Source organism: Nestor notabilis, unplaced genomic scaffold (genome assembly GCF_000696875.1).
Source record: "Nestor notabilis isolate BGI_N333 unplaced genomic scaffold, ASM69687v1 scaffold15232, whole genome shotgun sequence".
In the NCBI taxonomy this organism is placed as follows: Eukaryota; Metazoa; Chordata; class Aves; order Psittaciformes; family Psittacidae; genus Nestor; species Nestor notabilis.
Genome location: NW_009918859.1, coordinates 808 through 16,775, shown reverse-complemented (window position 1 = coordinate 16,775; position 15,968 = coordinate 808). Strand labels below are relative to the sequence as shown.

At 45.0% G+C, this 15,968-nt stretch overlaps 1 protein-coding gene across 1 annotated transcript; it reads left to right on the top strand.

Annotated features, from left to right (window-relative positions):
• The first annotated feature begins 1,639 nt into the window (after window positions 1-1,639).
• LOC104402149 (neuropeptide-like protein C4orf48 homolog) lies at window positions 1,640-11,665 on the top strand. The gene is made up of 4 exons (XM_010009944.1): window positions 1,640-1,671; window positions 2,080-2,234; window positions 7,666-7,754; window positions 11,600-11,665. Exons 1-4 carry the CDS (start codon window positions 1,640-1,642, stop codon window positions 11,663-11,665), a joined length of 342 nt encoding a protein of 113 aa, XP_010008246.1.
• The last annotated feature ends 4,303 nt before the right edge of the window (window positions 11,666-15,968 follow it).

Here is a 15,968-nt window from a genome sequence, read left to right as displayed (position 1 = left end):
TGGGTAACACCTCTGCTTACTTCTATGGTTGCCTTTCCTCCTTGAGATGTCAGATTCCTTTCCTTCCCTCACTGTGGATTGTACTGCTGTCCTACCTACCTACTGAAAAGACCAAGCAATTATGAAATATATTTTACCAAAAGGTTATAATTTAAAAAGAGAACATATTGATACCTTGAAAAAATATTAGAACAAACAATACTTTTCACCTCATCAAAGGTTATTACATCTATAGGCAATTCCTTTCCATCCTTTTCTTGAAGCTCCTGTAAGTGCGGTGGGACCATAATGAAGGTATGTGCAATGAACACATATGCCAGGGTGAATGGAAATGTAAGGCTTGGATTTTGAGCCAGAATTTCCACTTGGTGTTATTTAAAGCTGCAGATCAGGGCTAGACTATGACAAACTGTAGAGTGTTGTTCCATGATATCCTAGTCCTTAAGGAGCTGCTCCTTTAACAAGCACCTAGGACCTGTGAAGAGATGAACAATGTTAAACTGGGCCAACCACACAACCTTACTTTAACCATCCACCTTCAGAGCTTGGCTTAGGAATTTCAGCTTCTCATAAAGTCAGTAGAGCCATTTTGGTGCACATGTGTGCCCTGACTTACCCTATGAAGACCCCATTTGACTGGGGGTCTTCATTTGGACCTTCCACACAAAGGAAGTAGAGTTTCAGTTGCACTTTGGGCTAAAAATTTGCTCAGTGTGTCTCATTCTTGCAGGAATTGCTTCCACAGCTCTGGGCTGCTCCCCTGCAAAGTCCTCTGTGGCTTGCATAGGGTAATTCCACTTTGCCAGAAACTAGTTAAGACCCTGGAGTCCTTTGAGATGACTTTTAAACTAACATGGCCCAAAAGCATAAGCATTGCAATGGGAGATGTAAGGGGTAGTTCTGAGGAAGCCAGAGGAACACGTCAAATAGAAGCAGCCTAGCAGGTTAGTTGCACTGTAGAGACCAGGAAGGCTGGATGGAGCCTGCTGCCTGCCGAGAAGAGGCAGAGTGTCCTCCTGTGAGCAATGAATGAAAACAGATACAGAGCAAGATAAGTCTTTAATTATGCTGTGGGGCAAACAGGTATTGAGAGCATCTTTCTCTCTTGTCCAAAAGATATCAGCTCCTCTTTCTGAATGCTTGATTTCAGCTGGGTGCTCACGGAGATCCCTATCCAGGAGACACAGCCTATTAGCAAAATCCCAGTTCAAGAGTTGAGCTTGAAGCGAGCATCCTTAAACTTCTGCAGTGTGTGGGTTTTGGCTGGGCTGTTATCATGGTTACCTAGTGCGAAGCTGCGCAGGATCCATATTCCTGGCTGGTTCCTGTGCCAATGTTGCTGTTTTCCACCAGGCTTCGTTTTCAGTGCAGTTAAATGAAGCTGCTAATGGAGTCTTCCCCAGCGTGCAGGGCGCCATCAGCAGGCCCTACATCTTCATTTTTCCAAGCAAACTTCTGAGTTTTCATCTCATTTGAAACCTCCTGGGGAAAAAAAAAAGGTCTCATTCTGAGTTAGTTACAGCTAAAGCAAGGGATGAGAGCTGCATATTTCAGCATAGTCCCTTGGGGAATAAAAGCAACACAAAAATTGCCTAAGACCTTCTTATGGGCAGCAGCCAGTGTTTGACAGGGAGAGGACATGGCCTTTGAGCAGAGGCAGAGGAGTACAGAGTACAGCAGAGGCTATGTGGGACACTGTGGTCCCTTTAAATCTTCTCCTCCACTTGGCAGCTCCAATTTTTCGGTGTTGCTATAGCAAATCTCCATGGCAATGACCCTAATCAGGGAAGGGGGGATGCAGAGGGGACGCATGCTCAGAGTGGTGCTGGAGCCTCTCCTGCTCCCTTCTGCTGCTCCAAGGGTCTGGCACACAGGTGAAGAGAAGGATCAGGTACTTGGCAAACCAGTCCTTGGGATGCATCACAAGCCCATAGCATGTCGCTGCAGTGATGTGGCGGGGTGGGGGTGGGGGGTTGTGTGTTGTGTGTTGTGTGTGCATGCAGGTCTGTGCTTACCATGGCTCGTCCTCTTCTTTGTGGGGAGCCAGCTTCTGAGTTTCACTATTTCTCCTCGTTCCAGGCAGGGAAGACTGCTTGAATTACTGCCGGGAGTCATGGTGTTGTCTGCCTGCAGCGTGGTGCGTGTGGCCATTCCAGTCATCTCAGTGGTTGCCCTGTTAAGCGTGAGCCTTGTGGGGGCCAGCCAGGATTCCGGGAGTGTCATCCCTGCGGAAAGTACGTACCTGCGGGGCACTCGTGCCCTCCCGCTACCCCGTGTCCTGCTTGCTTTCCTCCACTTAGCCCATAGCAGCCACACAGACCTTGAGCTCCAGGGGGACGCTGCATTGCCTGATTAGAGAGGGAGAAACGATGCTTTTGGAACATGTCAGCAAAGCACATGACAACGATGCTTATAGGAACAGCAAGCTAGCAAAGGATTAGTAGTTATTTAGGAAAAGATACTAACTGTGTACTGTAAATTTAATTGGAGCTTGTTTAAAGCTCTTTGGTTGTAGGTCTTTTAGATCTGCTTCTTGAGAGAGTTTTGTTTCCTCATTTGCTACAATACATATAACATCCTTGCTAGTCTGGATAGCCTTAGAAGAAAACTTGTGTTTATTTCTGCTAGAACATTACTTATTTTCATATTTGGCTGGAACAGTAGGTCAAGTTCAACTTTCTTGTGACTACTACAGATTGATGTGGGGGGAGTTTACCCAGACAGTGTATTTGTCATACATATATCACCAGGGAGCTGAGAGCTCCTGAATGTGGATCACAGCGCTGTATTAGCTTCCCCTGTCATTTCAAGCAAGCCTCTGGTTAAGCTTTCTCAGCTCCAAAATGAGGCAATAGTTCAAAGATATTAGGGGATGGAGTCAATGTTCTCAGGGTGTTTTGGTGACAGGAAGTGGGAAGTAGCCACTCACTGGAAACTTAAAATAACCTCTGGGAATAAAAGTAAAATAGGAAGGTAATTGCGTACAAACCAATCTCCAGTTCTCAGTCATGCTTTCTTTGTATACCTGGCTACCAAAGTTTTTAATACAAGACCTGATTTAGTCACTGCATTTTGTTCTCCTATGATTCCATTTCCAGTTTTCAAATATACCTCTGTGTATTTGTCTCTACAGGACTCACATGCTGAATTCCCTCCTTTAACCCACTCCCTTCTTTTCTTTTTATAAGTCCTAAGTTTTGCTCTGTTCTAAACCAGACTCATCTCTATTCTGTGGTCTGTTTTCTGGGCATTAATTGATTTCAATAACTTGTGTGACAAGTATTCCACTTCATCCCCTCCAGGAGAAATCATAATTGAAAAATAAATTATATCTGCCTTTTGTGTGTCTATGTTAGCAGAGGCAATTTGGGGAAAGAAGCATATAGTAGTTCCTTGTTCTGCTTGTGTAGAGCAAACTCCCATTTGATCTGTAGAACAAAACTCTTGGCCAGTCTGACCCCAGCCTCAAGGAGTTACCTCTTTGATATCCTCTGGCCAGGCTGCCAAGTCCCCTGAAGAGCACTTGAGGAGGATTCCTTGTCTCATCTTACTCCTGCATGTGAGAGTGAGGGATGAAGGGCAGAATGTTTCTGTGGCCAGTTTCTGCAGAGATGTGCTGCTCTGTCCTGAGTGATGGAGGCTGGTAGCGTCACAGAGCAGTATTTATGTCTGAGGCCAGGCCAGGAGCTGACTCTGAATTGTAAATTGTTCTGTGCTGCTGCAGGGGCAGACTTTTAAAGCAACAAGGAAAACAGGATGCTCCTAATGAATCACTTGTTGAGAGAGTGCTGCAGAGCTGCTGAGTGCTCCAGGTACTACCCTTTGCCTATCAGGGCTCTTCCTGAGAGTTAACCTGTGGAACTCCTCCCTTAGGACACTGTGGATGCTGAAGGTTTGTGTGGGATTGCAGAACTGATTGGGTATGTTTAAGGGGAAAAAAAAATCTTAGAAATGGCTGTTAGATACAGCAGCAGTTCTTCTGGCTCAGGAGCTGCCTCAGCATATTCCTGAGGCCTGAAAGGCTCTTTGGGGACACGTTCCTCCATTCTTGTCCTGTTCTCCTCTTTCATGAACATCCATTGCTGGTCATGAAGTTCATGTCTATAACCAGTCTCCATGGATGTTCCCTGGCATGGGGACATCTGTACTAGTAACCTGCTAGGATGGTCCCTGGCACGCTTTTGTCCATGACAGGAGGCCAACTGCCTATCTGGAAGACAGAGTTTACTGTTGCAGTGATCCCATGCCAGCTCTCAAAGCTTGGGAATGCTCCTAGACACATTTAATGTAGTGTAAAAGACATTGCTCATGGGAGACAGGACCCTGGGCCAGGCAGACCTTTGATATGATCTAGTACATGCATTCCTGGAGCTTTACCTGCTGGATGTCAGCGCCACTGGCTATGTCTCATCAAGGAGTTGATCCTCCTGGGCACTGACCCATTTTGGGGTAGTGCTACTGGAGCACGTCCGCACACCTTCCCTATTGCTGGCACTGAAGTCCACGCTGTCAGCTGAGGGAAACTGATGGCGGTGGGATCCCAAATGACCCAGGTGAATCAAAAGGGCTCTAGTACACATTCTTCACAGGGATAGGTGATGCACATGGACCATACTAAGTGTCTTTCTGCAGGGCAGTCCAGTGTGGTGCTCCATGATTTTGTCTGTTCCCAGGTGTGCAACATGGGACTGGGAACATGCCTTTAGGAGGAACAATCCCTCATGGACCACACAGCACTACAGCCTCTCTCTCCCACTTGGTGGGAGAAATGTGTCCCTCCTGCAGCACCATGAGCAGGAGGGGGACAGCAACGCTCTCGTGTGAGTGTGGGAGGTGCAGGAGGCACAGGAGAGAAGCATGACAGTGAGTCAGAGTCCTTCTTAGCATTGCAGACAGATCCTGCCATGCGTGCAGCACTAGTAGCTGGCTTGGGGTACCATCACCTGCTCTCCACTTGGCACGCTTTCTGCCAGCCAGCGAGCCAGCCCCAGCTCTTCATGAATAATGCTAATTAGCAATGATTAATCATGTTCCTATGCTTCATACACAGCACTTCGCATAGGCACAAGGCTGTTGGAGTATGAAGTGGTGTTACTCATGTTTGCGGATCATCTTCTTCAAAGTTCCGTGCAATACACTTAAAGAAAAGAAGTAATTTCCCCAACCTCCCATTGCATTTATAGCCTGGATCACTCACCGTGAAAGCTCAAATGTGGAATTGGAAGAACAGAAACTGGTCAGTCTGTTTTCATTAGCTGAGGTGCAAGAAATACAAAGAGTAAACACCATTGCATGTGAGGGAAAGTAAATTAGACTTCCACAGTGCTTTCAGTTCCAGTTTGTCACCAAGAAGAAGCCAAGAAGCATATTTTAAGCTCTCCTCCCCCACTTCTTCCTAAGCACACAAAGGCACATACAGTCTTCATGCTGACAGGACCCATTTAAAGAATTATAGCTGACTCTTGATAATTCTCATTATGTTAATCCACAAACCTGTTAAGTCTCTCTGCGAATGATAGTCTGTTCTCAGCTGTCAGCAAGGAATTAACAGCACTCTGCTGTACTTTGCTAGGATGTGACTTAAGGTTTGGTTTCACGATTGCTTTAAGCTCATGAAAGCCTGTGCTGCCTCTGCCCTTCTGCTTCTCATAACCTGGCCTCCTGCCTTTGCCCTATTTCTTGTTCTGACCCCAGAACTTGGGCATTCAGGATCTGATGTGGAGCAAAATCACCAGTGATCCATCTGATGAAGCAATGGCAAGGTCAGTCCTGCTGTGAGCGAGGGAAAATGTGAGAACACGTAGCAAAGGGCAGAAAGCAGGATGGGATTGCTCCTATTGGCAACAGCACAGATTTAGATTTGTTTAAAACCCTTGTGAAAACAGACCCTTAGGCATCATTACACTGGGGAAATGTCTACGGGCATCCTACTGGAAATACTGTGAGCATGAAGGAACATTAAGACCAGCTAAGAGGGATCTCCCCAAGAAGGGAGATTAAGGCTAGATTAACAGCTCAGTTCTTCAGTCTGCAAAGAAGACGCCAAGGCAGGGAGTGATGGAGAGCAGGAAAGTCGTAAGTAGGACAAAGATGGTGAATATTTAATAACTGTCTCTTCCACTGCAAAAATGAGAGGCAGGAAATGAAGGCAGCAGATGTTAACCTCGGAGCAGACAGGAATGTTATTTTGTTCACTTACTGAATAGCTCCGCTGTGGAACTCATTGCCACAGGATGCTGAAGATGCCAAAAGCTTACATGGATTCAGGAAGCCACAGGGCAAATTAATGTGAGAAAGATTCGTGGAGGTCTTATCAGATATAGAAACACCAGCCAGACTCAGGATATCCTCCAGCCTCTTGGTAGGCTAGAAGAACATTGCTGGAGACTTATTCTTGTATCTTCCTTACATATCTGCTATTGGGTACTGCAAGAGTCTGGCTGATATAACAGTTTAAAACCCCACTTAGAGCCACGATTTGGGCAGCTCTGTTTGCAGAAGTCTGACAGCAGCTACAGGCTTTCCAAGCAGTAGGGTACTACCCCTATCCTATTTGAGGAACTGCATTCATGTTGCTCTAGTGCAAGATGCTTGATGGAGAGATCAGCACTGCCCTAGTTCAGTCCCTCAAGTGCTGAAGAGATGTGTGCTCTGCAGGGCTGCATGGGTGGAAGTTTACAGACAGCCACCTCCCCAGCTGCTTGTCACCTCCTCCCAGGTACAGCCATCTTCTCATAGAGCCAGAGAATGGTTTGAGTTGGGAAGGACCTCAAGATCATCTAGTTCCAAACCCCCTACCAGTGGTGCTGCTTCAGTGAGTCTTCTCCATGCTTCTGATGCATCCCATCCTGGGATATAGCTGGTCGGAGGAATGAGCTCTCCCACTGCAGGGCTGCAAGCTCACAGCCGGCAGAGGTGCTAACCTGACCCAGAGAGCTGAACCTGGAGAAGGACCCTCCACCAAGGAGGACAACACAGGAAACTATATTAGAGAGTGAACAAAAGTGCCTGAGATCAGTGCACGGTGGGTCCTGTCAGGTCAGAAATGCCCAGCTCCAGAAGTGAGCCATTGTAGCTGCTGTCAAGTCCCCCCCCTCTTCTCCTCCTCCTCTGCCTTTTCCCTGCTCTGCCCCTCCGCGCACAAGCACTGGCACCAGCTGCAGAGCCAGTGGGATGCTTTGCATTCCTGGCAGAGGGAAAATACAGCAGCAGGTGAAAGGAAGCAAATACAGATCTGGCTGTGTCCCTTGCCAAACTGCTCTGTAAGAGCTCCTGTGAAAACAGACCTGCCTGTCTGATTCCTGAACCACTGCAAACTGATATTTTCAGAGTGTCAGTTGAGAGTTAACCCGTGTCTGAGGAGAGCTGAGGATTTCTGTTTTAAGGGGAGAGGCTGGGGGCTGAAAACACACAGCACCGGGCAGAATGAAGCCTGGGCTATGTTCAGAAGCTCAAACACAACAAAATGCTCTTGTGTTTTTGCCAGTTTTTGCACAAGGGTAAGCACAGCCATGTCCAGAGGCAGCCCTAATGCTGTCCATGTGCAGGTTTAGGTGCCTGCTAAAATGGGATTTCTCCTGGCATTACAGGGTCTTTGAGTATTTCCCCACTGTACTGCTGCACTCCAGCCGTGACAATGATGTACTCTTCTGCACCTTTATCCAGGTCGTCCCTGTGTTGACTGCCATGCATTTGAGTTCATGCAGAGGGCTCTGCAGGATTTAAAGAAGACGGCGTATAACCTAGACACACGGGTATGTGTTTCTATACAAAAGCTTTTACTTAGCCTTTATCTCCGAGTGGCCAGCTCTGCCTGTCTGTGTACAGCAGATGTGACATCTCTGCTGACTCACTTCCACTTCAACAAATAGGATTGTATCGAGTACAGATTATTTTTCACAGGTCTGGGAGGTTCATTAAAGATCATCTAGTCTGACTTCTTGCATAATAGGCTAAAGAATTAGCCCAGACAGTCCCTGCATCAAACAGAATAGGAAAGAAGATGTAAGAAGGAGAGAAGAACAAGAAAGATTATTTACTCTTTACCTCACAACACTGCTTCCAAGCTTTGGAGTGACTGTTCAGGAGCAGAAAGTGAATGGGAGAGCAAGAAGGTGGCAGGCAGTGCTGGCAGAGAGGAAAGGGAAGGACATGTATTCCTCGCTCATGGATCGATATTCCATGAAAAAGGGGAAAGCACATTTGCTCACGTGTTATCACAGCACACAGGGCATTTTGCAGCTCCACATCAGCCTTTTGCTGCAGAGGTCCCAGTGAACAAAACATGAAGGTGTGTTAAATGCCCTGATTTTAGCAATGTATATTTACGTGGGTTCATATATATGCACAAACACTGACTCGGGTAGGACTTACCACAGTGGTTCCCATGCTGTCTGAAGAGACCAAGAGGCAGGAGGTCTCTCACCTCTAATAAAGCCCCTCATGTATGTCTTGTTCTACCTCTCCTTCCCTAACAGCTCCATTAACACTGGCACATGACAGTAAAGCAACTTGTGGTACACGAAACCAGTTCACAGCTTCAGCTCCCAGTTCCTTTGGGTGCCCGCTCAGTGCCACCCCTGTCAGTGGGTGAGAAGGGCTCCTTGTTCCAATAAAGGCATGCTCCACTCAAATTGTCATTCACAACAGAGTCAACCAAAGAGATGTAAATCAATTACGTGTCTTGAACACAGAAGGGCAATTATGTTGCTTTGCCTTTGGTTTCTTGTGACCTTGGGCAATCATGTAAGGCCCAACGCAGTAAGGTTGGAGTGACTTTAGCTTTCATGAGCTATCAATAGCAATCTGATTAGGACAGAGCTCTGAGTGCAGTATGGGATATGTTGCAAAGGTTTCCCATGCGCTAGCATAATACTACACAACTCTTAAGCAGTGGAGTGTGAATAGAGGGGCCTTAACTCCAGCAGCTGTGCTGGGCTGTTCTGGTGCATAGTGGGGTTTACCTGTTTGAATTAGGTTCAGTGAGATGTTTTGTACCTACACATGGCATAGCAAGACCATGTGCAATCACAGCTGTTTTGGTTGGTTCTTATACCATCACCAGGCTTCACATGGGAAGTTGAAGGAGGTACTGAATTTCTGTCTAAGCTGCACTGGAAAGACTTTTTTTAATGCAGTAGAGGCAGCTCAGTTCTTTAATCCCACTTGCAGAGTTATTCAGATGTTTCTGTTTTGGCTATTTGAAGAGCAGAGAATACAATCCATGAGAGAACAATGCTGTCTTGTAAGAGGTGAGGCAGAATATAAAGGGAGAAGCTGGTCCTGGAGCAGTGTGAGATAAGCTTCTGTCTCTGTGAGGGCCTGGACAGGCCTGAGATGCCAAGGCACTGTTTCAGAGAGCTCTCAGACTACAGGAACAGTGCATCACCAAACAAAACATAACTAGTTACCTGGAACATCACCCACCCTTTGACAACTGTCAGAATTGAATACTACTAATAAGGAAAGGTTATGTTACTGTCCACCTTTTCCTGCCTTTGGACTGGGACTCTACAGGCCTTTCTAGAACAGATGCTTTAGTTAAATACATATTATTGAATAATGCAGAGATACTAAAGTGAAATGCAGTGACCAAGGCTCTAAAAGTGACACACTGTGGCCTTCTGTCCTCTGAAAGGTAGAGCCTCCATATCCTTACTGAAATGCTGGTGCTTGGCTCATGCTGACCAACTACAGTTTCTCAAGTTTTACACACAAATAACTTCATTCAACAACTCCTGAGCCTTGAAAATTGTTGCTACAAGAGGAAGCCCTACGCAGGACTGCTCCTATCAGGGGCTTCCTAAGCCAATGCCAACAGGGCTGCAATGAATTTTTGTAACTGATGTGTCTCTTTTGTCGTCTTTCATTTTACAATTGAGTGCTCCCAGCACTGCTCTTCTTGCCTGTAAATAGTCATGAGTGACACCCAGGCAGGGTTAGTGGTGACAGTGACAGCTTGTTGGCATTACACTGAAATCCAATAAGCCTGTTTGATGTTAAGGTGATTCTGTGATTCCTACTGGGTTCCCAACAATGCGAGTGTTCACTCATCCAAGATTTCATTGTACAAGTGAGGAGCAGTGTTTAATAACTCCTGCCACTGCACTAAGCCGATAAGTGAAAGCTGACAAGGAAAGCGAACAAGTCCTCTGTAATGCAAGGGTGAATGTCAAAAGTTTGGGTTGAAAAGGATAGAGGGATGTGAAGGGGAGAAAAAACCAGTTCTGAAACAGCTTCTCCCTGCAAAAGCTTGTGGTCTGAGAACAAGAAAGGAGTAGTAGAGAGTGGGAACTGATGGGTACCTCTGGTGGCCAAGCAAGGCAGAGCTTGGTGGAGCCGGTCCCCATGAAGAAGAGCACAGCCACTCCTTTGGAATTTGTGAGTCTTTGTTGATTAGCCCTGTGCTGTTTCTGATTTGTGAGGAGGTGTCATGTCAGAGGAACTCCAGCAGGCTGAAGCCCTTGTTTCACAGAGCTTTCAGACAATTTGTTGACAAGTGGTTTTCAACCTTTAGTGGTTTGTTCCCAGTGCAGATGGGAAACCGATTCGTGGCTCATTTAAGCCTGATAACTTTTTTCTCCCCTCAAAAAACTCTTCAAATTCAGTCTACAAACTGCTTAAGGGACCACAGACCACAGGGTGAAAACCACACGATATGCTCAGGAAGAAGTTTCTCTTCAGTATCAATTGCACTTGCTAACCTGAGTTTCTTGCACCAGTAACTTTATTTTGAGCCTTATAAGAGACTCAGTTTCTGAAATGATGGTGCCATTTGCAAAATTCAGCCTTTGTTTCTCAGAACATGAGACCAGGACCCACAAAAGTTTTAAGTTATTTGATCACAATTAAATAAATTACACTTAAATATCTTTAAGGATGCAAAGTTTGGGGTTTTTTTTCCTGGAAACAGAGGAAAAAAGCTTGGAAATGCTTTTCCACTAAAGCATTCCAAAAACAAGTGCAAGGAATGTTACATGATGCATATAGAGAATGGCTTTTAAGATTTTGATGGAGTTCTAGGGGCAGGCATGGCTCCAAGTGGAGTTGATAAGAAGGCAATTCTGAGTAAATTAACTCAAGTTAAAAAGAGGAGCCACAAACTCAAGTCTAGATCTGCCCTGAAAGTTTATGAGTTCCAGACAACAAGGCTAAAGTGGCAGCAAGGTTGAACTCAGAGTGATTCTAGAGAAAGAGCAGTGTAACTGAGAGCACAACTGGCTCCTCAGCACATGCTAGCTGTACTGAAGACACCATCAACAGGAAGCCATCAATCACTGCAAAGGAATTAACAGCAGTGCAGTTTGAAGTGGAATTTTTCTCAGCATTGATAAGGGATACTTTAATAATTTTGACAACCTCCTCCCTGGAAGTGAACTGTGAAAATGGAAACATTTAAACTATAAAAGTACTCTCCATGCATCTTGGTGCCAAATATCCTTATTTCATCACTTTTTCTGCATGGGAACCAGCACTAATAACTATGATTTTTCACTCAGCAAAGCACCTTGGCTACAGCTGTGCAGAGGGATTAGGAATAATCAATTATATAGTCTTTTAAAGTGATATATTCAGTTCTTTGATTTCATGTGTTTTGCAGACAGAAACCCTCCTCCTGAGAGCGGAAAAGAGAAGCCTGTGCGATTGCTTTCGTGCAATACACTGAAATGACCACGGGGATTTGGCCAATGAACATTTATTCATTTTTAAAATGCTGTTCAATAAATTACAGGAAGATACAGAGTGCAAGTTGTGCCACACCGCAAGGAAAAGGATTTGTACCCCAACAGGTACAGCTCAGTTAGATCATTTTTGCTTTGATGTGTTTGATCACTACTGTATGCGATATTGCTTCTGCTGAAATGGCAACGGAAGAAACAGTGCCGAAGTCTCACTGATGGGTTTTATGCAAGGATAGCACCTCGCTTTTCTGGTATTCCAAGCCAAAAATGATCCTTGGACTCTCAGGCCAACCCCTCAGCACATGCGAATTGCCATAGATCCGTGAAAGTCAGTGGAATCAAAGTCTTTAATGCATTTATGGCAGAATGTATCCCTACCACGGAAAGGAAGCTACTTTGCAGTGATGCATAGCTAAACATTTACAAACAAGCAGGCGTGGCTCTATTTAGAAATTAACAGTTGTCACTCAGTGCTTGGCAGTCCAAGGAAGGTATTTGTGCCCAATTGTGCCAATAGTCCAGTGAACAGCAAACACAGTAATCTGTATCACAGTTTTAATTTCTTCGGAGCCACACAGTAGCTGTGATCTTTTTGGAGAGATTTATTAAGTCTCTAATGTGATCAGTAACATTTGTAATCACATGAATACTGCCTGGCAATTGAGCTGATTGCGTCTGCCAAAAATCTTCTGGAGAAGTGTCTTTCATTAAGCAAATCACATACTGGATTGAACCACTCAAACTGGCCCTTACAGAGAGCTTTGGCAGGGAGCCTATGGAACGCCTGCATGCCCAGGAGTCTCTTGCAAACCATGTTTTGAGTACATTTAAGTTCTGCCAAAATGGTCCATACATCTTGCAAGGACTTTACACTCCGTAGTGGTGAGTTACAGTGCTTCTGCTGCAGTCAGGGTGAGACAAGAGAGGACAAAATAATGTAGGCAGTGTAGTAGTTGTAGCAGTAGCAACAAGATTGCACCTTGTTACTCCTTGACAGAGAGCAACAAATCCTTTCTTGTTCTCCCTTTTAATTTTTTTGGGGGGGAGAAGAGCAGAAAATGTCCCCAGTGGAAAGTCCTTGCAGGTAATAATAAACTTTTCATGGGGCTTAAAATGTAATCCCTGAAGTATAATTAATAGATATCTGGATATCAGCTAGAGCATCTATGTACAAGCTAGACACCTTTATACAAACAAGAGTATGGGAGCAGAATCAACAACATTGATTTTCAAAGTAATTTTACTAGTTCTTATTGATACATGTGTCTTCCCATAGGTGGCTGATATTGTGCTGTCAGGCTGCTCAGTAAGTTACAATGGTAGCTCTCTGTATGTTTCCAAATCACTTCTCTCCCATTTTATCTACCACATTAGGCACAGGGAAATAAGGAACTGTGACCCACTGCCAACTTACTATTTTGTGTGCAGCCATGCTCACTAACACAGGGGAGGCTATTACCATATAGTCTGCCAAAGCTGTTTGAAAGGCGTGTGGTTCTCAGCAAGGAAAAGCTTCCTTGCACCTGCATTTCAAGTAGGGAATTTGCTTTGTCCTTTGTGGTATTCTAGAAAAACCCTTCATAGGTTGTCAGGACCTAGTTTGTATAAAAGAGAAGCAGCATGACTTGCTGAATGTGTGCTCAGCAATGTGTGAGCAGCAGCACATTGCTCCTAGTAGCATTTCACTCCCCTGTAGCACTGGTAACTGACTGATGAGAAGCAATAGAGGTTCTTATCATAGACCGTATTTTATTTTACAATAGGTTTAGCACCACTCCTTTGTAAAACACCAACTTTAGATTACCTTACTCACTTAGATTTGAACCAAAGTAATGCACAGATTTTGAGGTGGCTTTTTGCAGGACTTCCAGCACTGAACCTGTGAATTTTCCAGCACAGCTCAACCTTTCCAGGGGCAGCACGTCTATAGTTTTGTACTGCTACTGTGCATGCTTATTCTGCTGGTACCTTAAATAATCTTGCAAAGTCCTGTTAGCAAGCACTGGGGTTTTGGCTGTGTTTATATTTAGAGAAATGGTTGCTCACAGCTGAGTTTTGTTATATGCAGCTTGTTACAATAAAAAGGTGGAATGAATGACAAGTGGGTGTTCTCTGACTCCTAAAGGGATCAGAGTGACACTGCAACTTTACAGTCGTGATGGCAGTGATTATTCTGTATGCACTCATCTTTGTTTTTAACACAATACAATAAAAGGGCAAGATGCATTATAGTATTTGGTGTGCTTTGTTACTGATTTGACAAATGATAATGCTTATACATTAACAAATATCTGGTCTTTAATCAGGTGGAAAATCCACAGAGAAAGAAAAAATGCTGTTTTGAATACAAAAATAAAGAAATCTTGTCCTTGGTCTAAATTTATGAATGTATTCTTATTTGCTGAAGTGTAAAATCGAACTCACTCTTACTTGAAATTGAAAGTAATGCAATGATTTTTGAGTGCTTTTTTAAGGACCCCATACTCTGTACTTGGTGGTTGTGATAAAGCTCCTTACAACTGCTGGATGGCATGAAGGAAAAAAAAGATAGCTTTAATTTATTATTGCTCATAAAGTTAATTTCAATTCAGAAAGCACTGGAGTTTCTACTTACTAGAAGAAACTGTATATTTCACAGAAGGATTTAATTGCAGGCAGCCTTAAAGCAGAAAGCCTGCTTTGCCACACAACACTTCCTGCACTGTTTTGCTGCGGAGCCAAGACAGTTCGTAATGGCCTTTTGAAACCAAGCTGTGTCTTCTTCTCTTTTGGTGCAGTGCTGCTGCAGGCAGCCCCGGGCACATGGCATTTATACATAGTGGAGTGCAAGTGGTAGGCTGCAAAGATGCACAGCCAAATCCTCCCTGTGAGAGAAATGGTGCAATCATGTTAGTGTACTGCTGTCTCTGGGTAGGCAAGGTGATGGATGAATCCTAGTAATGATCTCCACATCTTCAGAGCTCCTCATACCTGAGCTAATGTCTTCTTTGGGTGTAATTCCGTATTCCAAGTTAGTAATTTTGAGCCGAGTCTCAGGACAACTCTCTGAAGACATGGATCATGCTCCCTCCATGGAAGCGTTCAAGGCCAGGTTGGGCAGGGCCCAGAGCAACCGGGTTTACTGGGAGGTGTCAGAGGGCTTGGAACTAGATAGTCTTAAGGTCCTTTTCAACCCAAACCATTCTGTGATTCTATGATTTAATTCTGAAAAAGGAGAACACAATTTATCTTGCTTGTAATGAAGATTCCTGCAACGTCAAAGCTAAGTAGTGTTATTGCTAGCTGAATCTGGCTAGGGTATGGGCCAGTGTTCTTTGCTCATGTTTTGTATGGAATACTGTGAAAGCCCCAGGGAATGCCCTCTCCAGATAGACAACTCATATTTAGAAATCAAGTATTTCTTTGTACCCAGAACTAGACTGTAGGTAACTCCTGGGTGATCTGAGCATCCAATGTACATTCCCCATTTTCTAAGCAGTAGTTATAAAGTGTGTAGGTAGTTCCCTTAGGAGTAGCCATGTGGTTTGTGCCCCATCCTTCACCTGCCCCAGGCTGGTACCCAGGGACAAGACCTCCTCTGTAGCAGTGGGACTTGTGGCGGGAGCTGATGCCGGCTGTTTGTTTGCTACCAGAAGACAGATCTCAGCCTTTGCCTTTGCCTCTCTTGGCAGACAGGGAGAAGCCTCCCTTGTCTAAATCAATGTTCTGTTTAGTCCTTCCCTGGCCAGGACTCAGTGAGTGAGAGAAGAGGAGAGCAAGCGTGGAGCAGAAAAGAGATACCTGCCTTCTGCAGCCTGGCTGAGTTCCTGGCAAATCAGTGCTCCTGACTGAGACACCAGAGCTGCGTCCTCCTAAGGATTTATGTGCTGTGCATGGTAAGTGGAGGCTGCAATCATTCTGAATGAGGGCAGTGCTGCAGACAAAGCCAGCACAGCACTATCAGGATTTGGAACAGGGAGCACACAGGTGTTGTGCGCACTGATGCAAAAGAAGTGATTATTTTCCCTGCTCTCATCAGGCGCGGCATGTGAATTCTCCAAGTTTTCCAGAGCCTGCTTTTGAGAGCTGTGCAGTGAAAAGCAGATGGAAGAGGTGGTTGTGAATAACCCCTGTGCTCCTTAGCTAGGGTTGTGCAGGACATGGGAAGTCTCAGTCAGGCTTTGTGCTGTACTTGTTCCCAGAGGAAATACGGAAGGGCTGGAAGCATCTATTACAATCTGGTACTTGCCAATTTGAAAATTAAAGTGAAAATAATTTGCAGGTGCTTTTACTAGCCAAGGAGAAAGG

What these genes read in the sequence shown, in the direction of transcription:
- LOC104402149 (XM_010009944.1), top strand. Translation starts at nt 1,640, where the DNA reads ATGGCCTTTGAGCAGAGGCAGAGGAGTACAGA. An exon ending in CAGAGGCAGAGGAGTACAGA is followed by an intron (nt 1,672 to 2,079) that starts GTACAGCAGAGG and finishes TCCTCGTTCCAG; the next exon opens with GCAGGGAAGACTGCTTGAAT. An exon ending in CGTATAACCTAGACACACGG is followed by an intron (nt 7,755 to 11,599) that starts GTATGTGTTTCT and finishes TGTGTTTTGCAG; the next exon opens with ACAGAAACCCTCCTCCTGAG.